The following is a 27580-nucleotide window of genomic DNA, read 5'->3' as shown; positions in this document are numbered from 1 at the left end:
ATGTCTCTCTAATTCTCAAAAACAACAACAACAAACCTCTTGCTCCTTCCATCCCTGCTAACTATCATTCCATATGCTTCCTAACTTTTGTGGCTAAACTTCTGGAAAAGACCATCTGCAACAGATTCTTCTACTTCCTCCCCTCTCTTTTAACTCTACAGTTTGACTTACAACCTAATCTTCAGCTGAAACTTCTCTGCCTAAAGTTACCAAGATCTCTTAATTGCCCAATTCAATGTCCTCTTCTCAGTGTTTATCCTTCTTGCCCTCTCTGCAATCTTTGGCACTGTTGATCACCCTCTTCTCCTTTATAATCTCTTCTCTCTAGGTTTCTGGGACAATACTGTCTCCTAGTTTTCCTCTTATCTTACATTTCTGCTTAGTCTCCTTTAGAGGATTTTCATCTAGGTCATGCCTGCTAACCACAGGTACCACACAAGGCTCTGTCCTTTATTATTTCACTTGGTGATCTTAGCTCCCTTAGATTTAATTATCACATCTGTGCTGATGATTTTCAAATATACTTACCCAGCCCTAATTTCTCTGCTGATATCTAGCCTTGCAACTCCAATGCTTGTCAGATATCTCAAATTGGATATCCAGTAAACATTTTAAATTCTGCATGTCAAAAACTGACCTCATTATCTTCCTTCTCAAATCCTACCCCACTTTTAAACTTATCTCTTCCTGTTAAAGTCATTACCCTCTTTTCAGTTCCCCAGGCAAAACAACCTAGGTGTTATCCTCAACTTCTCACCACCTCTCACTTTGCTCCCGTATCCAATATATTATCAAGGGCTGTTGATTGCATTTCTGTGACTTCTCACAAATATTCTTTCTTCTTCTAATACTACCACCACCTTAAGTGCAGGCATTTACCTCCTCATACCTTGACTGTAGCTGGCTGGTTGGTTTGCCTGTCATAAGTCTCTCCTCACTCCAACCTGTACTCTGTTTAGTTGTGAAAGTGATTATCTTCAAGTACAGGTTCAACCATGTTACTTCCTCCCTCCTCAAAAATCTCCTGTGGCTCCCTATCATTTCCAAGATCAAATATAAAGTCCCTTGTCTGGAGTTCAAAGCCCTACATGACCAACTCCTCCCCCTTTTCACTTTTCTAGAGTTCTTATATATCACACCCTCCCTCATACACTGCGCCACTGACCTCCTTGCGACTCTCTGAACAAGATATTCCATCTCTCATCTCCAGCTATATTTTATTTGCTATGTCCCATACCTGGAATGTTCTTCCTGCTCATCTCCACCTCTTGACTCTCCTGTCTTCCTTTAAGTTCCAATTAAAATCCCACCTTCTATAGGAAGCTTTTCCCCAAACCCTGTTAATTTTAGTAACTTCCCCATGTCAATTTTTCCCTGTTTATCCTGTACATAGCTTGCTTTGCATATAATTGTTTGCATGTTGTCTCTTCCATTAGACTATAAACTCCTTCAGAACAAAGATGGACTCGTCTTTTGTTTTGTTTTTAAATCTCCAACACTTAGCACAGTGCCTGGCATATAGTAAGTGTCTAATAAATGCTTACTGATTATGCAAAAGTCATCTATGCTTGCTGTAAGGGGTAGGTACCATGTCAAACACAAATATTTTCTCTTGCTTAGGATTTAGCATAGCATTCTATCCAACTCAATGAAAATGCATAATATTAAATGACTGGATGAATATCAAGTAGGTTTTGAGAATGCCTGTGGCAAAGAGTAGGCCCAGGTTATTTCTGGTAATCACATATAGGAGTCCAGAGCATCCCATTCACAACCAGTTCCCTTATCTACTCCTGAAGGAATCTCAAACAGTGGCTGTGCATTACTATTCTGACTACAGATTTCTTCCTAATAGATATGCCAGAACTTCAACGGGTTTCCAAAGCCACTAGAAGCTCTATAGAATGCCTTCTACATTTCCCATAGGAGGCAGCAGTAGATAGAGTGTTGAGCCTGGAGTCAGGAAGATCTGAGTTCAAATCTAGACTCAGAGACTTAATAGTTATGTGACCTTGGGCAAGTCACTTAAAATCTCTCTGCCTCAGTGTGTCCAACTGTAAAATGACTACCAATATTTTTTAAGGATCAAATGAAGTGCTTAGCAGAGTGCTCTAGCACAAACATAGTAGGTGCTTAATAAATGCTGAAAATAGTTCATGGAGTCTATTGGAAGCCATTGAGTAGAGCACAGCTTCCTGAGCTAGCAGAAGGTTCCACTTTGGGAAGTTTGCTTGTTTTCCTGATACTGAACCTAAATTTGCCACTTTGTAAATTTTATATCGATAACTCCTTCTTTTGCCCTTTCATTCCCCATGAACACTTAGAGTAAATGTTTATTACCAACAGAACAAATCTAATCTTTCCTGGATAACTTCAGATAACATGAAGACATCCTTAAGTCTTCTCCAGGTTCAACATGCCAGGTCACATATGTGCCAGGTCCTTTCCCATCCTGACTGCCCTCCTCTGGAGAGTCTGAGTCTTATAAATGTCCTTCCTCAAGTGTAGAACCGAAAATTAATTACAGTTCTCGAGAGAGGCCTTGATTAAGGCAGAACACAGCAGGACTGTCAACTCTTTAGTCCTGGGAATGCTGATTCCCATTATGTAGGAGCAGCTAGGTGGATAGAATGCCAGGCCTGAAGTCAGAAAGAACTGAGCTCAAATCCAGCTTCAAACACTTGCTCACTGTACAACAGTCAGCAAGTCACTTAACCCTGTTTGCCTCAGTTTCCTCATCTGTAAAATGAACTAGAGAAGGAAATAGCAAATCACTTCCCTATCTTTGCCAAGAAAACCTCAAATAGGATCACTGAGAGTCAGACACAACACAGCAACAAAAGCCTGACATCAAATGAGATCTTCTTGGCTGCCATATCACATACTTGAGTTGTGTTGTGCTGTCAGTCAAAATCCCCAGATTTTTTTTAGAGAAATAGCTGTCTTTCCATGTTTCCCTATCTTTTTCTTGGGGAACTGGCTTATTTTTAACCCAAGTGTAAGACTATATATTTATCCCTCCAAAATTTCATCATCTTAAATATGGCCCAATATTCTGGCCTGTTAAGGATGTTTTTCGATCCTGTCATCCAGCTGTTTTCTATTTGGGTTTTCACAGCTTTCTGAGGATTGCCTTCACTAAGCAGAATTGACTGCTTTCTTCTGTTACATTAGCATATAAATACCTGTTATTTAATGGAGTTCACTATAATGCTAATGGTTATTTAGGTGGGGGAGTATAGCAGCAGTTGCTACTAATTTGCACATTTCCTTTACTGTTTCTGGCCACGTTTCAATTGTTTTAGAGCTCTTCTTTACTGTTTTTTGTATAATATAAGACTAAATCACTTGTTCATTTTTCTCATCAGTCACAAGCATTTATTAATTCAGTTACTAGATGTAAAGTATGGCGGTAAAAGCCAACTGAAGGCCCCAACCCCCAGGAGCTCACATTCTAATGGGAGAGATAACAGGCAAACAACTAACTCTATTAAAGACATGTTGAGAGTAAATGAAAGTTACTCTCAGAGAAAAGATACTCTCAGAGGAGAATCATATTGGGAAAGGCCTATTTGAGAACATGGGTTTTACATTTGGCCTTAGCTCTGGAAGAGGACCATGATGTCTGGGAGGTGAGGCCATGGCATGTAAGTGAATTGGATTTAGGTTGAGGATTGAAGGAAGCCAGGGGAACAAGGAGTAAGTCTGGAGGGAGACAGCTTGTGGTCTGGAGATGGAGTATCATATATGAATGATAAGAAGGCAGATAAGAGTTTCTGGATGATTAAGGGTGTAGAGAAGAATAAGTCTAAGAAAACTGGAAAGAAAGAACAAATTTAAATACTAGAGTATTTTATATCTGGGCAGATAAGTGGTGCAGTGGATAAAGTGTCAGGTCTGGAGTCAGTAAGATTAATCTTTCTGAGTTCAAATCTGGCCTTGGACATTTGCTAGCTGTGTGACCCTGGGCAAGTCACTTAACCCAGTTTGCCTCAGTTTCCTCATCTCCTTCCTGGAGAAGGAAATGGCAAACTTTTGCCAAGAAAACTCCAAATGGGGTCAGGAAGGATTGGACATGATTATAACAACTGAACAGCAATATTTTAAATTTGATCCTGGAATTTACTGAGAAGGAAAAAGAGATGGTAAGACTTGTGCCTTAAGAAATTATTTTGGCAAATGAGTAGAGGACAGAGGGGAGTGATGAAAGACTTAAGGCAGTTTAGACAACCAGAAGCCTATTGTTTTGTTAGGTGGCTCATGTAAAATTGACATTATTAATCAATATTTTGAAACTACGTGGCATTTGAAAAGTTCTTCTATAGATATCAACATCCATAAGGGATTACTGATATTTACAGTAAATGTTGTATATGTAAGAACTGGTGGACTGTAGAAGAGTTTATTCTGGAACGACTTCAGGAATTGCCAGACTTTGATGACAAGTTAAAAATCCAAGCACAGGAGATACCACTGGCTTAAAATCTTCCCTTGGAAGTGAAAAAAAAATGCTTTAGTAAAGTTGAGTAAAGATGCTGGCATACGATAGCACAACAGCTGATAAAGCCTTGGATAAATATTTGCATTGTCACCTATATAGGAAGCTGAGACAAGGCGATAGCCATTACAATGGGAACACTTACGTAGGTGACTTGGTGAGACTAAACGTTTATTCTCTATGCCAGAAATAAAGATCTTCTGCTTAGAGGATTAGTTATAAGCAAGGCAGAAGAATGTCATTCCTGAAAAGGGTCCAAACAAGGTCCAACCTTCTTCTTGACCCTATTTGGGGTTTTCTTGGCAAAGACTTGCCATTTCCTTCTCCAGGAAGGAGATGAGGAAGCAGGCAAATAAGGTTAAGTGACTTGCCCAGGGTCGCACAGCTAGTAAATGTCTAAGGCCACATTTGAACTCAGAAAGATTAATCTTCCTGACTCTAGGCCTGGCACTTTATCCACTGCACCACCTAGCTGCCCAAATATAGTCAAAAGATATAGCTCATATACACACAGTAGGTCCCAAACAAATAATCCCTTTCCAGAGAATATAAGAGAGTTCAAGACAGGATCTTTCTCAGCAATGAAGCCCTCCTCTGTTGCAAAAGAATCCATAGCTGTCGAGGTCAGGGTATGTAAGAGATGTACCAAAGGGCTGACAGAAACAAAATGAATTATTTCATAAGAATTATCAAGGTCTCTAGATATCTGTGGGTCTAAAGGAAAGAAAGCCTGGAGTCAGGGATGCTTAAAATCTTTAGAATCATCTGATGACTCTGGCCTATTGGAAGAATGGTGTTTCAGAGTTTGGCAATACCATTTAATACAAAGGGGAATCACCCTCTCAGTTCTTAGTATGGGTGGAAAGACATGGGTTAAAAGAAGGCTAAAAATGCAGGATTAAAAAAGTAGGAATGATTGGGGTCACTAAAATAGACAAAGACTTATTGTCCTCCAGCTCAAGCTGGAGGACAGCTCTATTACTGATATATCGATGCAATGACCTTGATTCTGTGACAAACTAGCAAAACACAATAAAATATTTTAGAATATGGAAATGGCCCAATAAGATATCACCTCTCATAAATTTACAAATGTCATTACTTCATTAACATCCTATTGTATATGGTCATGGAAAATAATCAGGGTTATTTTCCTATAGGTACAGAGTTGACTAAAGAGACTGACCAAAAACCTGGTGAAGTATGGATCAATGAACAAATTGAAAGATTATGGGACAAGGGAATGGAGGTCACTTCAGTCTGATACATGATCACCATAAAGAGAAAACTAGAAAGGCAGAGAAGATAGCCATATATAAGCTACATGTTCCTTTCTTTTCCACCTTGATTCATAAGACTTTAGAGGGAGGTTATGATGATTGTGAGTATATGTGCTGCACTGTTCTGGACATTAGAGCATGAAACATCATTGTGATTCAGCCATCTTAGGAGAATCACTTAAGGAAAATAACTTTACATGCTCTAGAAGGATTTGGTTTGTGAGGACTAGTGACAAAAACTACCCATACTTGGGATACATGAGCAACCTTGAAATTTCTTAAGGAAGTCACTGGTATCAACAGAGCAGTGGTCTCTGGCTTGGGTGTATACAGAACTATCAACAGAGTGGCTGCTACACTTTTTCCCAGCTCCAACATATTAGCAAAATACCACAAACAATAAGCTATGATTAAATATGTCCATGGGTTGGCCATCCTCATGTGACTTGCTCAGGGGTCTACAAGCAGATAGTCAAGAAGTAACAATCAGTAGCACTGACATTCTTCACCATTTGTGGATCCAGAGAAATCTGACTTTGATAACTCACTAGTACTGTAAGAATTAGAAGATGTGTTGGCAGAATGTCAGCAAATAGTCAGGGCTATTCTTGCTGCATTATAGAATATAGGATGTACCAGAGGGGCACCCTGCAGGATCCAGTTTACTGACTCCTGATAATTCAGGAAATGATCTAGTAAAATTACTTTTTCTAATATGGATAAAGTTAGAAATCATATTAAGAACACACTAGTCAATGGTATCATCACAGAGTTCAGCAGATCATGTGTATCACCTAAAGGGGTCATATCAAAAAATAGAAAGTTACTGATGTGTGTAGACTACTAGATTTTGAACAATAACACCCAAAACCCCAAAACAGCAAAGTGGACTAGACCACCATTCAAGATGTCTTGGATGATTTGTTGGGCAGTCAGAATTGGATCTACATAGTGGCTATTATCAAATTTCTATAGGAGAGGAAGACAAGGAAAATACTGTTTTCATTGACTGAAATGTATTTTACGTGTTTGAGCATAAGCCCCAAGGCTACTACTTTCCACAAACTGACCAAAAAAAATGTGATTACAGATGCTACCTACCCTCAAATTTGGAGTAACCTAGTGAAATTATCATCTTTGGGGAAGACTGAAAGGATAAGAGAAAAGACTGATGAAAATGTTGACTTACAGGAAAATGTACTAAACCTTACTAATGATAAACTTCAGTTTGTCAAAACCTCTGTCAAATTTTTGTCACATAGTATCTCAATAAGGTGTTAGCACAGACCCAGAGAAAATAGAAGCATCTATAGATGTGGCCACACCCAAAAAACCATCAGGGCCTCAGCATATTTCTAGGGCTTAGTGTGTGATAATAATAAAATATCTATTACAGATTCTGATGCTTTGGCTAAAAGACTTCACTCAAGCACATATTAAAGGAAAGGCCCAAAAGCAGAAAGGCAAGAAATACTAAAATGTCTTAAAATTCACAGAGTCCTTAAGAGAGAGATCATTGAATTGACAGATATAAACAAGCTTCCAAAGATTTAGTCAACTGTCTCGTGTGTATATATACCATTACTGGTTTATGTGAATCCAAGAAAAGTTTTCGTCTTAAATGCATAGGAATGGGATGGTTTCTGTACCAAGAGTGATAGTCATCAGAAACTAGTTGAATCAGCCAAAAGAGGGTAGGATAATGATGGAATTTGTTATGCAATACATAAGCTGGAGTTTTTAACGATGAAGTAGATTGTCACTAAGATGTTCAATAATGATGCATATTCATGAAAAGCTCATGAATGTGGACAAAAAATAATCCATCCACATAGTCTTACAACTACAAAATTAAGTGCTACTTACCAATGGTTTGTAGCACTGGCAACTAAGAATTTAGCATATACTACCAAAGACAGGGAAGACTAACGCCCTGTCCCAGGCTGTGAAACAACAAAGCTCTGCTGATACACTAAGGAAGCAAGACAGCTATATATGATACACAAGGAGTTAAGTTACAAGAAATGGCAGTACATTTGGGAGTTAATTCAGCAGAGAAGAAAGTATCCCAATAGAATACATGAACTTTATTTCATTGAATCAGTCTTTTTTATTTCAGTTGTCTATAGATGACTGTGGAGAAGATAGTCATTGAAGCACTTTGAGAGTGAATAGATGTTAAACAGAGACAGTGATAGTAAATAAGCAAAGCTTTGGCCCTAAAGGGACCTTACTATTAAAACAATTACTTACTATTAAGAAAAGGGATCTTACTACTAAGATAAGTTGGAGCTGTGCAATGGAGTATTGGACTGGACTGTCAGTGGTCCCTCACTGGGTTCTAATATGTGGTAGGTGCTATCCAGTCCATATCTCCTTATGTCTATGATAATTGTAACATGTGGGTCAAGAGAGGATCTAAAACTATCTGGAATAGATTTAACTGCCCTAAGATTTCACCAAGAAGAGTGAGGTGTTTGTTGTATGAAATGGCTGGACTTATGCTTTAGGAAAATCATTTTGGTGGCTGAATAAAGGGTGGACTAGAGTGGGGAGAGACTTGTGGCAGGCAGATCAACAAGCAGGATATTGCAATAAATATTGTTGATGGCTGACAATTTTATAATATAGATACATATATATACAGATATGTATATGTACATACATATATATATATACTTATACATATAAAATATTTTAAAAATCATAATAGTATTTCTCAGTGTATGTACGAATTTCTTGCCAGGATCCATTAAGACTAAGTGGTCACTTTGAAAGTTTGCTGCTCAAGGTGGTAACCTTTGTTTGATTTGCCTCAAAAAGTCTAGAACTACACCTTATCCTTCTCAAGGGGACCTACGTTTTGAGTTTCATTTGCACACTGATGAACATAGTAGTGGCAGATACAACAAAAATTTCAGAGGACTTAACATCTGGTTTTCATTGTACGTATGTACAACTGTACTATGAGCAATGCCACAGGTTTTACACCTTCCTTCTGACTTTTGGGTATCAACCATACTTGTCTACTGATTTCTGTTTTAGAATATTGATGGTTTGATGGATTGATCTCTGGAAAGAGAGAGACTGCTGATACTCTAAAACATGATACCTCTCAGCTGAGGGAGAAGTGGAAAGAAACTTATCACTGAGCTATAACTTCTGCCAGAAAGCTATAACTTCTGACCTTCTTCTTTCTACTAATAGAAAAAATGATTATATGATGCCAAATGTATTGGTCAAGCCCTTTGACAAATTGAGAAAGGTTTGCTTAAAAACTCAGTCTCCATGGGATACAAAAGTGAGCCATGGATTATAAAGCTTTTGCATAATTAGCTGTTAAGAGGCTGATTAGTTCACCTATGAACAAATTGGGGGTAGGGGGACTGAGATGAGACATAAAGACACTTCACCTGTACCACATATTACTTATAGGTGAGTAATTTCCACTCCCTGATAAACAGGTATGCTGATGGACATTTTCCTCTCTAAGGAAAGAGAGACCCAGTTGCCAATGCAGCAAATACTTTCTGAACTAGAAAAAGGTGTAGAAACTTGTTCTGCAAATGAAGATTATGTACCATAACCCTCAAACCAATTTAAATAATAGGAGGAGACTAAACCTGTACATAAAAATCTAGCAGTTTAGCTGTAGAGACTCTTATGGCATTGCTATACCCTGCAGAGTATACTAACGATGCTAGGCAACACGCTTTGGGTGAGAAAGGTAGTTCTATATTTCTGATAAGGACACTGTGTTTTCATCACCTTCTTCAGGAATAGGACCAGATAACACAAGTCACTGAAGAGCATGGAATATGAGGAAATGGTTATAGACGTAGGCAGTTGGCAAAGCTAATGGTTATCTGTACAATGTGTGCGTTGCATCTGTTTACATATGTGTATTGGATCAGAAAAAGTGATTGATCAAAAGAGCTTCTGACTAGTGTATTCTTTTATGGTGAATGGAAAGTCAGGGAGAAGGGCAATGGCAAGCAGGGTATGTGGTGAGTTAAAAAATTGTTAGGATTTTGCTCAGTTTTAGTGTTGCAGAAAAAAGGAAAGAGAACTTTTCAGAGTTTATTTTCTTAACTTCCGAAAGCACAGTAATACAAAGTACAAAATCTGGTCACTCTTTTCCTCTAGACCAAACTGTGAGAGCAAGAACTGTGGGGTGGGCAGCCTTGTAGGGCTTCTACTGTTTTATTTTTTCTGTACACAGAGATTTCACCTTCTCCCTGCCTCCAGCTTGCTGGGTATAGATGAAACAGATTCTAAAAATAAGGTGTATCAGGTGGGAAGAGAAAGAGGATGACTGGAAAAGACTGAAGATAGCCGTATTCCAAAAGACAGCTCTAATTTCCAACTAACTGGCTATTGACCTGTCTAAAAGCTTATTCTGACCTTCTACATCAACCTCTCCCATACATAGCCAATTCAATTTGTTTCAACCAATATTCAAAACGTCTTCTTTGTTGTTCAGTCACATACAACTCTTTGTGACAATGTATGGGGCTTTCTTGGCAAAGATACTGGAATGGTTTGTCATTTCCTTCTCTAGTGGATTTAGGCAAATAGAGGCTAAATGACTTGCCCCAGGTCACACAGCTAGTGAGTGTCTAAGGCTGGATTTGAATTCAAGTCTTCCCAACACAAGGTCCAGCACTCTACCCACTGAGCCACCTGGCTGCCCCCAAACAAAATTTAGTAAGTACAATATGTGAAGCAGTATATTAGGCACTGGCCGTACAAAGATAAATTAACATTGTGTAGATCTATGCACACTCTTTAACTTGTCAATGTTAATTTACCATTGTCAATAAGCTTCTGTTTTATGGGGAGCTGAATTCAAACTGGAGTCACTAGTGATAGAAGAAATTGATAGGTGGGGATCAAAGTCATCCTCTTGGCTGATAAGCAAGGAATCCTCAACCACCTACTTAGATTGCCAGAGACATAGGGATGTCTGTTCCTTAAATGACAGTGACTGAATAATATATTCCAGAAATTCTACCCCATTTATCACACAAGGTGAATTTAAAGTGGACAAGTCAGTGAATTAGAGAACGAGACCATTCATATGCCTGTTTTCAAAAGATACAAGTTCTGGAACAGAAGGAGTTTCCCTTCATCCAGGATATAGCCACAATATATTTTTACCAAGAGTCTACTGCCAAAATTGTTATTTTTTTGTCATACCAGAGAAAAATTCATGCAGATATTATTAGCCACAGGTTTCTGTGGATAAGCAGGTCTCTGCTCATCTGTTCTTTGACGACTCCGGTAAAATGTTCAAAGACATTCATAATTTGTCATCAAATGACTAAGAAAAATGAGGTTTCTATCAATCTTCTGATAGTTTATTATACTTTTAAAATTTTGGCAAATTTTAGAGTTAACTATATTGACGTGATACCTGATATAGTGTCCAAGTTGAGGCACTTTTCTTTTTTCTTATATAGCTACATATATATAAAAGTTTTCAGCTTTTAGCAAGAGTATCATCATTATTAAGTCCTCTTTGACAGAGACCAAAATGAAGCAAAATGTCCAGTAAGTTTTAATCAAGGGATCATTTATTTATGATTCAAGAAAGCTGTGAAAGTTGATGGCATTAACTTCTTAAGTATTGAAGAATATCTAGAGTGAACTGATTAATTATCACTTTATTTTTACCATTAATTTTAAGGTTATAAAGTTCTGTGCTTAATTTCCCAGAACTAAAAGTATAATGTTGGAAGAAAGTTTGTAGTTTCAAAAGAAAAGAAAATTCAACTCCTATGGTATAAACCCATTAAAACAAAAATCTGTACAAACCAATCAATTTTAAAGACTTCAGGTCTTTCAAGGGACAATTTCTATTTCTTGCTTTTGTGTAACCAGTGCCTAAGATAGTGCTTTGCACATCAAAGGCACTTAACTAGGCTTATTTAATTGAACTCTATTTGAAAGTTTCACTAGATAAGAAAAATTTGAGGTAAGATCTGTCTCAATCAGGAAAGACCAAATTTCAGAATATTTTCTGGGTTTTTTTAATGCAATTTTATTACTATCTAGTGTACAGAATAAAAGGAATTGTTAGCAGAATGCCTCCTGCTAGGTCTGCTTCAATGAATTAGATAAGGTCGATTTGAAATTAATAGAATTCATTTGCATGAGAAAAATTAATATGCTAAAGTCTCTTTGAAAACAGCTCATTCTTTTAAGAAGGTTTAAGCATGCCTCTTGCCAACTTGCTTATGTTATTAATTTACTCTGCAGAAGCACCGAAGGCACAGATAAACTCTGGCCCAAGCCTGGAATGGAAGAAGACATGCCAATATTTCTTTAAGATATAGGTGTTCCTCAGTAAGTACAGCTTCAGTCACTAAAATCTTTGAATTCGAGAAGCATCTAACTGAAACACTGATCCTATCCCTACCAAGTATAAAAGTTCACATTAAAGTGTTTTCCTTATAAGAAACCAGCAAGGAGAGGACAAATATCCTTAACCAGCGTTTGGTGCCTCAGAGACATGAAGGCAGCTGTCCAGGGTCACATAGCTATTAAGTGTTCAAGTACAGAAGGCTTTAAAATCTTCTGACTTAAAATCTAGTTCTCTCACTATCAAACCATGCAACATAATATACCATTGTTTAAAATAGGAAATAAAGGGCTATAAAAGTGCAACAGAAACAGTAAACCTTTAGCACTCATTATTGACAGCTAGGTGGCTCAGTGGGTATAGCACTAGATTTGGAGTCAGTAAGACCTGTGTTCATAACTGACCTAAGTAGTTTATTGACTATGTGACAGTGGGTAGGATACTTACTATCTCTCTGCCTCAGTTTCCTTACCTGTAAAATGGGAATAATAAGAGTCTCTCTTTCTCTCTCTCCAAGGGTGGTTAGGAGCATCAAATGGGATATTTATAAAGTATTTAGCAAATATGAAAACACTATATAAATATTCCCTCTATTCCTCCTCCTCCTCCTCCTCCTTCTCCTCTTCCTCCTCCTCCTTCTACTTCTACTACTACTACTACTACTACTACTACTACTACTACTACTACTACTACTACTGCTACTACTACTACTAGATGAAAGGTTCCATGATGATCAAAAAACAGGTCCTCAGAAACAGTAGACTCCTCATTATATTTTAATCCCACAATAAGAATTCTTATAAGCATGGCATAATCCTATTTGCTTCTATTTAGTAATAATTTTATGGTTTCCTTTTGATTCTTTTGTGTAGAAGTTTTACTTCCTGGAGTTCATTTTGTTTATTTTCATTCAGTCTCTCATTAAAATTGGCACTTTCCTAAAATCTAAAATAATCTTTCATACCTCTCTTCTATTTTTCATACTTGAAAGTCAGTATGGTTCATTGAATTGGTTCTTCCAATAAAAACGTATCCAAAAAGAAATACAAAAGAAATATGGAAGGAAATTTTGCACAAAGTATTCTTTCTGAATCTCTTTTACATCAAACATATTTTAATTTGCATATTATTTTTGTCTGTATTCAGCCCTACTAGAGTATAATTTTTAAAATGACATATATACACTTCAAACTTACAAATTGTTTTACATGAATGTCATTTGGTCCTCATAATAGTCTTGGGATAGAGGTAATGAGGATATTTTAATCCTTATTTTACAGATGAGGAAATTGTGGTTCAATAGCTTACCCAAGGTAACATGATTAATAATGGACTATACTAGACTCCAGATGTAGATCTTCTGACTCCAAGTCCGGGTTTCTGGGGTGTGTGTTAGTGTAACTGGAATATCTAGTACTTAGTCCTGCCTTAATCACTGAATGGGTGCTGCCTCAGTCAAACTGAGACCTGTTAAAAACCTTAGCTTGAAAAGGCCAAGATTCCCCACAGCATCCTAGGCCATCTCCAGTCATCCTGAACCATATCTGGCCACTGGACCCAGATGACTGGAGGAGAAAGTGAGGCTGGTGACTTAGTACAGACCTCCCTCACTTCAATGCAATTCACTTGCATGTCATGGCATCACCTCCCTGACGTCATGGTCCTCTTCGAGAAAAAAAATGACAAACTAGAGCAAGCAGCAGCATCAACTTGCATACAGCAACTTGTATATTTAATCTGCTGAATTTGCTTCAACAAATTGAATTGACTGTGCATTACATAAGAGTTTACAACAGGCCCAAAACTGGAACAGATAGGCTATTAAGTAGAAATCACTGAGATCTACTATTGACTTGTTATACAACTTTCCGTCTTTCCTATTTAATTCCTCTCTGAGGCTTTCTACTTCAGTTTCTCCATTTACAAAGTTTCTCTTGGTGACTATCAGCTATCCTGGAACTCATTTCTATTATACCAAAATGATATTAGCCAGTTCTAATCGAGGCAACCTCAAATGCTCTAGTTTGAATTGTCCAACTAATTGGTTCAAGTTTCCATTTGCTAGGTTTCTATAGGACAGTCTTAGAGAATATCTATCAGTACTTAATAAACTTTGGGAATCTTCCTTTCATGTTTTCAACGTGTTATTATTAAAAATGAGACACACATAAGATTTTCTGGGGTTAAAGCCATACGATTTAGATTAATGTATTTTTTCTTCAATTATATATGTTCTTGTGTATGTAGGTTTCATAAGGAACATTAACTACTTTCAGGAGTTTTACTGAAAGTTTAGTGGCAATTTTATCCAAGATGTGAATTCAATATCTTATTTGTCACTTACAGAATAAATAACTTCTATTTCCTTCTAACTTGTGCTTAGGTTGCAAAAGGAGTGTATCATTGATGGATGACAGTTTCATGATTACAGTTCTCTTATACTTGCTAGCTTAATGCATCATTTATGAAATATTTGTTTTTATTGGAAATTAGCTTGCTTTTGGATTTCTGGGCCAAAGCACAAGCCTGCAAGGAGACTTGACATTGAGTTTATTTTATTATTATCCCTTCGCAAATTTCCATTGACTTAAGTCATGACATCAGTTTCTAACAGCCTATGAAGGAAAATACAAATGACTTTTGTTTGTCTGAACTTATAAGTATAAATATTTTTTCCTACTTTTCAGGACCCTAAAAAAAGTACTTTAAAGATGGTTTAAAACTCTCTATAGAGCAAAATCTTAAAATGGGTAAAATTTTTGTAATGAATTATTGTTGCATCCCTTAGGTGTAATTAAGTTTTGATTTCCAGGATATAGCCCCAAACATAGACAGCATGTACTGGTTCTCTGAAAACTGGCAGGAATGAGACATTAAAGCCAACTTGTGGTGAACAAATTGCTGCACCATTTTTATTGTGTGAAGAGAGGCAAACTCTAGCTCAGACTGTGGCCTTAGAGAGGTTGTTTAGACTTATGAGACTCAGTTTCTGCAGTTCTAAAAGAGGAGTAGGAATATTTCATTGCTTACCACAAAGGTTATTTCAAGGATCAAATAAAATTTATTGAGTATTATTCTTGTAAAATGTGTTAATTACAAAGGACTATCTAAATGTCAACTTAAGTTGAAAAATTAATAGATTTTGATATTTGGGGATCACCAGTGAAAAGACCTACTTTAAAAGGAAGACAATGAACCATAATCTCGTTGTATAAATTGCTTCAGAGTCATTCTTGACTCTTTATTCTCCCTCTCACCCCATATATTCAATCAGTTGTCAAGTCTTGTTGATTCTACTTTGACAACTCTCAGGTCTGTCACCTTTACAACAACATGGCTACCCCCTTGATCAAGCACCCAGGACCTTTCACTTGTGTAATTGCAAGGACCTCCTAATCTAATTGGATTAATCTCCATCTCATATCTTTCACCTCTCCAATGTGCCTTTCAAAATAGCTTTCAGAATGATTATATACATATATGTGAGTATGTATGTGTGAGTATATATGTGTGTGTATGTATATATGTGTATGTGCATATATGTATAAATAAAAGAAATATCCTTCACACATCTCTTCTCTTGATCTTTTTCCATACCTGCAATGCATTCTCTTAGGCTCCTATCCTTAAGAATCTATAAATTCCTTCAAAACTCAACTCATGAGTTCATTTCTATAATATATTTCTGATTCTCCCCATCTATTGGTACCTTCCCCCCACCAAAAATAAAATTATATTTGCTTTGCACAGATTTATCTGTGTATATTTTATCTCCATGGATGGGGCAAAGCCTATTTCATTTTTGTCTGTATATCTCCGGTGCCTAGAAGAGTACCTGGCACATATATAGCTACAGGTACTTAATAAATGGGTAGCTAGGTCTGAAGCCAACAAGGCAAATGGCAAACCACTCCAGTATCTTTGCCATGAAATCCCCAAATGGGGTGACAAAGAGTTGGACATGACTAACAAATGACTGAACTATAGCAACTCAATGAATGGGAGTTGTTTGATTTTTTTTAAATGAACAATCATTTAATTTGCAATAATTATGAAGAGCCATCTACCAAACGTTTAAAAACTTGCTAGGGTATTTCAGTTTTCTTGCTTCTTAATATTTTAGTTTGAGCAAGTTTGGGCAGAGCTTAAAATTAATATCATGCAAGTTCAAGCCTGTTAGGAGTATAAATATATCTATTATTAAAGTAAAGAAATGTTTCTGTACCAGATAGAATAACTTCTGTTTGATTTCATGGCCCTTCAAAAGAAGTGTGTTAATGAGAAAAAAATAAGCTGTTTTTTTAAAAATAAAGCTATTTATAATCAGAAATAAATTTCTTACAGAATTTGCAAACCAGAGATTTGAAATGGAAATATCTTTAGACGGTGCTTATATCCTTTAGCCTTTTTTTTTTTTTTTTAGGTCATTGTACCTATTTTGTGCAGGAGTATCAGTGTGAAGATACAGCATGGCGTAGTGGATAGAGAGCCTCTATTGGTACCAGAAGATCTGGATTCAAGTCCAGCTTCCGACACCATTGTAAGTCATTCAACCTCTCGGTGCCCTATTGAGCTCTATAACTGTATATAACTATATATAACTATATATATATATGTATATATCACAGCACAGGCTAATGTGTATTAGTAGTAGAAGTTTCTTTAAGAATTTTTTACATGAATGAAATAATACACCTAGAACAAAAAGAGAGAAAGAAATAATGCAGTTCAATGCGTCACATTAGTCAATATGAAGGGTGTAGGCCAGTGGTTTGGTTTCAGGACCCTGTTATTGTCTTTTAAAATTATTGAAGACTTCAAAGATCTTTCGTTTATGTGGGTTAGAGCTATTGACATTTACCATATCAGAAGCTTGTGGATACATTTTTAAAATAGTAATTTATTCATATAATAATAATATTATTTATTATTATTATAGTAATTTTATAGATTGTATTATATTATTCATGTAGTATATTGTTATATAACTAACAAAATATTGCATATTAATGCATTTTATTAAAATTAACTTTATTTTCTTAAACAACCAAAAAAGTTAGAATAGCATTGTTTTACATAGTTTTGTAAATCTCTTTAATGTCTGTAGACAGTTGGGTTCTCATATCTGCTGCTGCATTCAGTCTGTTCTTTGATAAGTAGTTTTGATAGATATATGTGAAAAAAAAATCTGGTCTCATAAAGATATGTATTTGGGAAAGGGTAGATTATTTTAATAAGCAAATAGCACTTTTACATTGTTAAGGAAATAGTTTTGACCTTGTAGACCTCCTGGATTCACAATTTGAGAACTGCTGGTGTAGGCAATAAGTTGTGGAAAAGTAGGATAGAGCGTATTTCTGAAACCCTTTCTTAGTTTCTCTCAATCCAGGGCCTCCCTCTGTGGGCTATTTCAGGTTTCAGCATATCAAAAACCACCTTTAATGTAAATGATAAGCAGGAGGCTACAGCTTGGAAAGAGAGCTGATTTCCCATTAAGTATACATAATGATAATCTCATTTGACAAATAAAGGCCAAACCATTTCATATGAACCAAGAAACATTAACATTAACAACAGGAAATTTAACACAAAACCCATCCATAAGATTATCTAACATTTCTAATAGCAGGGCTTACAGTTGGCTTTCTTAACTTTAAATATCTTTCAAGGAAAAGTTTAATGATGATTAAATTCAGTAATAACCTTTTAGGGTTGTTTACTCTGCTTTCAAATGTTTGTATCTATTCCCTCTTTCAAAATTTAAATCAAGAAAAGATGATTATAAGTGCAGTAATGAAACTGAAGGTGAGCAAGGCTGTTATTTACATGATACCTTAACAGTTAGCAAAGACCACATCCTCGCAAATTTGGACAGAACAAAGAAATGCACTTGGACTAAAATATTATCATTTTTTTACCATCATCATTTCAGCTACGGAAAATTAGCAGAAAAATAATAGGCAAAAGAAAAGCTAATGTTTGTTTTTTCCCCTTAAAAATGTGATCCCATTTATTGAAATGGGAATAGCTTGAGAACATTCACATTTGAAAGAGTATGTGTCTAAAAGATTTTTTTTAATCTGTTAGTAAAAGAACATATAACTCCCCTAGTTAGTGGTTACTACGAATTTAAAATATACAAAAGGAATGAATGAATAGAAAGTTCTTGATTCTTATTGATCGATATTTTATCAAAAGATTAATGCTCTTACGTTTCAGGCCTTAATAAGGTTTTCTTTCATTTAATCTTCTCATTTCTCAATAGATTAAATTGACTATTGGCAAGTGTAAGTGTCCATATTTATTGCTATCCTACCTCTTTTTTCTCTCTGCCAACTGTCTGCAGACCTCCTGCCACCGAACATTCAGGTAATCCAGTTTATCCTCTAAAATACTCGCATCTCCTTTGGACGACTGTTCGATTATCTCTTCTCCAGTTACGGTTAATTCCTTGACAACAGGTTGCTGCCGACTGATGCCATCCTGGAGCTCCTGGAACACACCAGAACAACCAGGACAAAACAAATGTGAAATGCTACTTTTTTGGTGGGTGGAGAGGAGGAACATGAAATAAAGTCTTTGGCAAGACAGCTGGGGAGTGAAACAAATAAAATCCACCAAGGGAAAATGTGTGCTTATGTGTGTGCATACACACACATACACACATATACATATAAAATACATATGTGTGTACATATATAACATATGCTTGCGATAATGTATTATATACGTACACATTACCTGTGTATATATATGTGTATATGTATATATCTATCCATATACACACACATTGACTGGAAAACTGAAATAACTAGGGTAGGAAATAAAGATGTCTTTTAATGTTTTTTCCACAAGCATCTTCAAAGTTCTGGTCTAGTTTAGACTTTAAAAAAATAGCTTGCTAAAGAATATTATAATGTTCTACAAATCAATTAGTAGGAAAATATATCAAGTGTAAATGTACTTTCTTATTCCCATAACTATGGGTAGGCTATAAAGTGCTATGAACTTAAAAGTAAGCAAAGGTTTTGAATTTCTAATCAATTACTCATATGAAATATAAAAATAAAGAATGAAAGAGAAGGATTTTTTTGTGAAATTATTCTGAAATCTTTAAAATAAAACATGTCCCTGTGTGACCAAGCTTAGTTATACACTTGACCCCATAGGCACATTGTTCTTTTTCTTAGTACATTCTTTGAATCTCCTGTTTTCCCCTATAATAGGCTACTACAGCTAGATGGCACAATGAATGGGAGTCTAGACCTGGTATCAAGAAGTCCTGAGTCTAAAATCTAGGCTCAGTATCACATGTTTATCATCTGAGTGTCTCTAGGTAAGTCATTTAACATCTGACTTCCTCAGTTTCCTTGACTGTAAAATAAAAATAATAATAGCATCTGCCTCCCAGGGTTATTGTGACGATAAAATGAGATAATAGCTGTAAAATCCTTTGATCCTATTATTGTTCTTGTGCTTATAGCAGAGGTAAACATGAGAAAGGACATGGTTATTGGGTCCTCTTTGTGAGACCTGTGCTCTGGTTTGGAGGGGATGGACTAAACAATGGCTTCTTGCTGGGGGACATGTACTGTATTTTGGGATAATGCTTGTGTCTTTGTTTTCTGAGGAGTTGCATGAAAGATGATTGCCATCTGATCTTTGAAGCACATTACACCACCAACCACTACCCCACCCCTGCCCTGACTACAGTCAGTTGTAAGGTTTATAGAAAGGCTTTTACCTCTCTCCCTTTTAGAATACCCTCTTTTGAGTATTCTAGCTCTTTCCTCGACTTTCAGAAAAGGAGGCAGAAGGGATTTACCTAACAGAAATAGTGACTGACTCCAGGACATGGCACTGAGAACACAAGCTTGAGCCTGAGACTTGATCTCAAGATCTTGACTGCCTCTTCTGTTTTGTGTTTCTATTCCTGGGCCAATGTCATTGAATAGTGACCCTGAGAATTGGACGTTTCCATCCCTGGAATTAACCTCATGAATTCTAAGGGTAAAGAGTTCTTGAGTTAGAGCTAGGTATCCAACAGGAGATAAGGAAACAAACTTTTATTAAGTGCCTGCTATGTGGCAAGAACTGTGATGAGTGACTTACAAATATCCCATTTGAACTTCAGAACAGTACAGGTGCCATTAGTATCCTCATTTTACTGATGAGGAAATTGAAGGAAACAGAGGTTAAATGACTTGTCTAGGGTTGCACAACTAGTCAATGTCAGGTTAAATTTGAACTCAAGTTTTCCCGATTCCAGGTCCAGAGCTCTATCCATTGTGCCACCTAACCATCTACGCACTCCCTTCAACAACATTGCTTCTAAAAGGAGATAAAAACTGATGCAATCATGCTGAACATAAAGGGAGGAAAAGGGTCATGCCACACCTGGTTGGCTAGAAAACCTGGTGTTTCTTTTTGTGATTTACTTGGACATATCTAAGATGAAAATGAAATAACTGTTCTACAAGTCCTATGAAATTTTCTTTAGCTTCAGGGAGAATGCAAGGTATCCAAAAATCTTAGTACAGTTTCAAGCTTTTAATACCATAATAGCTTCATATTAAGTCTGAAGAACTAGTATTTTATGTTTTAAATGTTTGTTAATTGCTATTTATAAGTCTTTTCTGTTTCAAATATAGTTTCTGTGTTAGAGGAAATCATTGTGTTACACCTGATACTTATTTTAGACATCGAGAACTTTTCCTAGAAGGGATTATGTTTAACCCTTCAGAGAGACTTAAACAAGATCCATGCTTAAATTCTGCTGTAGATATCCTCTCTCCTCCTCCCAGAGTTCTTTTCCAGCACAGGGCATAATGAGCCAGAGAAAATATGAGAAAAGTCTGACTTCCTTCTTTGAGGGTCACACTGCCCCAAAGATGAACCTGGGAATGGAAGGAGATCCTGTGGGGTACATACTTATGTTTATACATGTTGTATCTCCCTGAACAGATTGTACTCTTGTTAAAGGTGGGGAGTATGTCATTTTTTTCCCCTAGACCTTTGTACAGCACTTTACATATGAGATATTTCAAGAATGTTTGTTGAATTGAGCAAATTGGATAAATTATTTTTAAAAGAATGCCATCTAATAGACTCTCTGTTTTGTTTTGCATAAAATAATACAGTTTAGATCTAATTGTTTTATGGTAGCAGTCATTTATGAAATTCTTTAGGAACTCAGTATTCATATTTAAGTATTAATGCTTAATTTCTTGGGTTTTTTAAAATAGGAGCACTTTTGAACTCAGCTAATCTGCGCCTTTTATTCTAACAAAACTGATATGTAAGGAGTCAGAAAATAGAATTAACTTAGAAAAAATGAACTATTAGGATCATTGATTTTGAAAATGAGAGTTTCCGTTGATCATGAAATTCAAATGTATGTATATATATATACACACACATATATATCTATGTACACATATATAATTATGTGCATATGTCCATAAGCACATAAAGAATATAAATCTCATATAGGAAAATCTTATAATACTATCATCAGTCACTAAGCATTTATTAAGCCTTTATCATGTACCCAGATCCATGCTAAATGCTGGAAATTAGAAGTATATATGTGTGTGTGTGTGTGTGTGTGTGTGTGTGTGTGTGTGTGTGTGTGTGTGTGTGTGTGTAGTTTCATTCAAAAAAGTGAAGGAGTCACCTGGAAAATAAATAATTACTTACAAGATACATGCAGAATAGCTGGAAGGTAGCTTTACATGTGAAAGCCTTAGCACCTGAGAATAGGGTAGAGCTGAACTATGAAAGAATGCCTGAAGAAGGTAACATTTGAGCTGAATCTTAAAAGAATACACATATTCTAAGAGATGGAGTTGAAAAGAGATGTTATTGTAGTCAGAATGGCCACTACACAGGCACAGAGACCAGAGATGGACAGACAGTTGTGCGTGAGGCACGGTAAGTCAGTAAGTAGGTATGGCTGGACCATAGAGTTCATGGAGAAGGGTAATATATGCAGAGACTGAAAAGGCAGGAAGGGGCCAGGTTGTGAAGAGTTTAAATTCCAACAAAATTCTCATTAACAAATACTCTAACTTCCATGGAACTATCATTTTAATTTTTATTATCCATGTCTTATTCACTATAATGTTTTCTATGCATTACCTTCGAAAGGAGAATAGGTGACATCAGTATTATTGTCCTCATTTTTTTTCAGCCAGTTTCCCTTGATCATTAGGCAGTATGTGATAGAGGTGAAATCCAAACCCAAGTGTCCCAGTTCCAAGCCCTGTACCCTTTCTACTATGAACCTGCCTTTCACCATCTAACCATAGGATCCACTAGGGGATATTTCTGTTTCTAAAATGAATTAAAGTAAGAAAGAATAATCAATTAGAAAGGAATGATTGAAAGTTAATTCATATGAAGTTCCAAATTGGGGTCTTTTTTTTTTTTTGGTGAAAGAGTAACTCCTTAACTTATTACATTTGTATGGAAAGATTAGGTAGCAAGGCATAATAAGCCTCTCTATGCAAATTTGCATAATGCATGTTTTAAAAAGAAAACTAATACTCTTTAAGAAGCATAGTGGATTAACTAGTAGAGAGAGAAAAACATGGTAACAAAATAATGGATCAAAACTGAAAGCAAAATTGTGGACTTGGTGTTCCTGAGTTATCTCCTGAGACTGAAAGATGATAATGTTTAGAGATGATACGTTATTTTTTAAATATGGGGAGTTTTTAGATTTTATGAAGTGAAATTTGGTAAAACATTATCAATCTGGTTTATTCAAAATAGTGGGTAATTCAAAGCAGTTGCTACTCCCCAGCTGACTGAATAATATTAGGTAATCAATTTTTCTTTCTTAAAGTTACTCTTGGTCTCCTCTCCAAGTTACATACATAATTTGTTTTCAGTACCTTACTTAATTTTTAATACACAAGACTGCTATTTATTTTCTCCATCACAGAAATAAATGCTTAATACATAAAAAGACTCTTAAGTGTGCACTGACAAATACTTAGCACATGAAACAGTAGGCCATTTCTACTGTTATATTCTCCTGGAAAGTAGGAAAGACTCCCAGGAGACCATGTTATTGATGAATAGGCATTTCCAGTATCTAAGTGTCACAGTGGTGGGGAACCTGTCACCTCAAGGTTATATGTGGACCTCTAGGTCTTTTGACTGAATCCAAATTTCACAGAACAAATCCCCTTAAGAAAAGGAGGTTCCAAGGGTTCCCCACCCCTGCTCTAAGATAATACATTGACAAGGTACAATTTTCCTGCTTTTTCATGTTCTTTATCATTTTTTTTTTTTGCAAGGGGATATAGTGGAAAGAGTTCTTGCCTCGAAATCCAAGGTCCTAAGTGTGGTCCTTATTAGTTTTCCTTTGATTCCATCAATTTGACTTCAATCAATTGATTTCTTCAATTCCTTTGGCTTCAATTTTCATGTTTACACAGGTGATTTCCATGATTACCAACCTTGATAAGAACATCAGTCCCATATTTAATGCATCCCTGTCACTGGAGATTTTCAGACAGAGACTGAATGACCATTTGTCAAAGATCTGATAAGAACTCCTGTTTAAATATAGTTTGGAATGGATGGTCTCTGAAATCCATTCAGTTAGACTTTGAAGAGAAGTCTTATACACATGGTCATGGACAATTCACTCTCAGGGGCAGCTAGGTGGAACAGTAGATAGGAGTGCTGGGCCTGGAGTAAGAAAAAATTCAAATCTGTCCTCAGACACCTACTCTGGGCAAGTCACTTTACCCTGTTTGCCTCACTTTCCTCACCTGTAAAATGAGCTGGAGAAGGAAATGGCAAAACACTCCAGTATTGTTGCAAAGAAAACCCCAGATGAGGTTGTGAAGGGTCAGACACAACTAAAACTAACTGAGCAACAATAATCCACCCTCTATTCTACAGCTAGATGAGAGTACCAGGCCATTTTCTTCACGTTGGTCATTGGGACAGAATGCATTTGGAGAATGACTTGTGATGGTTTGTGGTCAAGTAGCAAGAGAGAAAAATTAGTATTTGGCCTGAGTGATTATATAAAGAAAATAATTAGGTAACTTCACTATTCAGGACAGAGAAGGTATCAGCAATTGAGAGTCAATGGAAGTGTATTTGTAACACATAGTAGGTGCATAGTAAGTATTTGTTATCCAGATAGTTGTCAAGTATACAAACTCTTCGATATTTCTGGAAATGGTCTTTCCTTTCCACTTCCAGTGCAACCATGTCCTCATCTCCTTTTGCCTTTGTCATAAGCAGGTCTTGGGTAGTGTGAATAATGAAACAGTGGTCACATATATTTGAATTCATCCTCTTTGAAACTAAATTGTTAAAAAAAATTGTCATTGGTTCCAAATCAATGGAAATATGCAATGAGAATTCAAATAATATAACCTTACAGAATTCATTATTTGCAATAAACAGGACCTTCCTTTATTCCATTCTAATGAGGATTCCTGTCTTTATCCCTTTTTCAATCCATGCTTTGCTTCACACCGAGCAATCGTCTTAAAGCACAACTCTGATCACAGAACCATCTTATGTTACTTTTCTACTCAAAAAATTTCAGTGGCTCCCCATTGCCTAGTAAATAAAGTATAAACTCCTGGTTTTGCATCTCTTATAGTCCTCTTCTCCAATCCCCACCAAATCTACCTTTCCATCTATATCTCATACTACTATCCCTTACTTACTCTAAATTCTAGCCAAATTGGACTACTTTCTGTAATTCATTCTTCTTCCCATGCGTGCCTGATATCAGTTTCTTCCTGAAGCTTTCCCTTACATTTTGCCCACCCAGCTAACCCTTTCATCTCTCCCAACTAAAAGTGAGTTCTCTAGGTTCCAATTTCTCATATAATTCTGCTTTTTCTCTTTTCCATTTATCCCACTTCCTATATCACATATATTTCTTTCATTCTATTAGATTGCAAACCCTTGAGAGCTCATTCTGTGTCATATCTATGTGTGTATATCCAAAATCTAGCATGGTGCATGGTGCAGGCTGCTCCAAAAGTATTCATGTAACTTTGGGAAACACTCTGCATTTAGTAAGCACTTTTAATAAATGTTTGTTGACATATAGTGATTTATTCTACATCCTGGTATCAGCTTAGCAAAATTTTGAATTTAAAGATCTTCATTCCTCTCTTTCCAAAGCGTTCACAAACTAAGCTAGCCGTTTGCCTTAATGTCCTTTTTACATCAGCAACACTGTACAATTTTGTCTGAAAGGACTCAATATGAGTGGGTGGAGGCTTATAAAGGACACGAACTGTTGTATTATTTATGATAAGAAAAACTACAAGAAACATTGCACTAATAAAAAAATTGTAAAACTTTCTAAAACTGCAGAAATGGGCAGTAAGAAGGAAATGAAAGAGAGTTAAGGAAGAAAAGGAATAAGGAGGGGCTGAATAATGCTTGGAAACTGTGCGATGATAAATTGCATGAATTGTGTAGTAGATAAAGGAATTGGTAAATATCCATAAACTAAATGGAGCAGAAATAGGAAAATGAAAGGTTACAGAAAGAGAATGAAAAAAAGATAAGCAGAGAAAATGGAGAAGAGTGGGTAGAAAGAACATCTAACCTTCACTGAGCTAGCTGATGAAACAGAGTAAGATAAATCGAGATTTAGAATTTGGCCGTGGAGACACTTTGGGACCTGAAATATCTGGTTTACTTATAGGTCAAATGGAAACAATAGAGTTCTGCCTCCTAGAGAGCGATAAAACTAAGTGGGATTGATATCAAGTAAACTGCCATCCACGAATATGTAATGTAGTATTTTCTAGTCCAGTCTTGTTTTCCTCCTTTATAAAAAGAAGACCCAAACATTCCTGTTGAATCTTTTTTGTCACCTATCCGAACTCAAGGAATCTGAAAGATCATCCTCACTACTTTGTGAAAGGATAAATGAAATGAGATTTTCTTCAGCCTTCATGATTAGACATTCCGTGTGCTATTATTAAGATCAGTACTTAATTCCATATGTGGATATGAGTTCAATAAAATCAGGATGACTAGACCATGAAAGTATAAAAACTACAGTGCATAAGAACTGAGTTTTAAATAGAAGAGTTACATGTTTCCTCAGATAATTAAATTTTTCACAGACTATGAAGAAATCTGTTATCTTGAATAGTTACCCACAGTGGGTGACTTGCCAAACTTCTAATAATTTCTTACATTTGTATACATCATTTACAAAGTATGTAAAGCATTTAATAAGATTTGATCTTTAACACATTCCTATTGAATTGGCTTTAACCCCATGTCATAGGTAACGAAACTGTGGTCAGAGAAGTCAAGGGTTTTGCCTGAAACTACATGCTACTAAGTGGCAGAGCCTGGATTTTTCTGATTTCCATATCTGAAGTATTTCAGCTATACTATATTACCATTTTAGAAGTGAACCCAATTTTCCACCCTTAAAGTTTATGATCTTATAAATGTAGATCTTTAATAAGTGTTTGTAGAACTCTAGAACTGAAGGAAGGCAGATTGGACAAATTTGACCGTGTTCCAGTTAGTAGTGAATTGAATGTGACTGCAAAGAAAAGGAACTGGAGACCAGAAGCAGGGAAGGAGAGACAGAGAGAGAGAGAGAGAGAGAGAGAGAGAGAGAGAGAGAGAGAAAGAGAGAGAGAGAGAGAGAGAGAGAGAGAGAGAGAGAACACTGAAGTATTATGGTATCCTAAATGTCCTAATTCATCAATGTGTTTTCTGATTGGTATTAAGAGATAATGCAGAAATACAAATATATGTTGGTGCTCTCTTTCCCATTTGTTTTCTCTTTTTCTGTATTTTTTCATATAAAGGTATACCAAAAATCTTGCTGCATTTTTAAGCTTTATTATGTTAAAATAAAAGCATATATATGTAACATATACACATGATCATTCTACACATTTACACACATATATATATAGTACACACACATATATATACACATGCATCTTATACATATACACATAAAGATACAGAATAATGTATATATGCATTTTTATTGTGTGTATCAATGTATATATATGTATATGTATATTATATGTGTGTAAAATACACATTCACAAGTTAGAATATTTACCAAACCATGTAAAGAGCTACAAAAAGTGAGATTTTTCTTACCTTGAACTTAAAGGATGACCAAAAATTTGAATTCATACTATTGTCTCACTCCTAGCTAAAGGACCACAGCTATGAATTAGGACACTAAATTGTAATGGCTGCTGTAAATGTATAAGTTATATCCATATATTTTTTAATATTTAATGATAGGTTAAATCCCTACTAGTCAGCTATGTGGCTCAGTAGATACAGTGCCAGACCCGGAGTCAGGAAAACCTGAGTTCAAATCTGACCTTAGACACTTACTAGCTGTATGCTGTATGCAAATCACTCAATGCTATTTGCCTCAGTTTCCTT

The 27580-nt window shown here is 36.1% G+C and overlaps 1 protein-coding gene across 11 annotated transcripts in view; it reads right to left on the bottom strand.

Moving 5' to 3' along the window:
• Positions 1–27580, bottom strand: part of DMD (dystrophin) — a 2329373-nt gene that overhangs the window by 883359 nt on the left and 1418434 nt on the right. For all 11 annotated transcript variants that reach the window (XR_011968542.1, XM_072616876.1, XM_072616880.1 and 8 more), the window contains one exon: positions 18459–18634. Coding sequence is in view for 10 of the 11 variants with exons in the window: in XM_072616876.1 (XP_072472977.1) it covers positions 18459–18634 (176 nt within the window). In the remaining variant the exon portion in view is untranslated. The remainder of the gene's footprint in view (positions 1–18458; positions 18635–27580) is intronic.

This window comes from Notamacropus eugenii, chromosome 5 (assembly GCF_028372415.1).
Source record: "Notamacropus eugenii isolate mMacEug1 chromosome 5, mMacEug1.pri_v2, whole genome shotgun sequence".
Lineage (NCBI taxonomy): Eukaryota > Metazoa > Chordata > Mammalia > Diprotodontia > Macropodidae > Notamacropus > Notamacropus eugenii.
The sequence above is the reverse complement of the archived record's forward strand: the minus strand, read 5'-3'. Positions and strand labels throughout refer to the sequence as shown.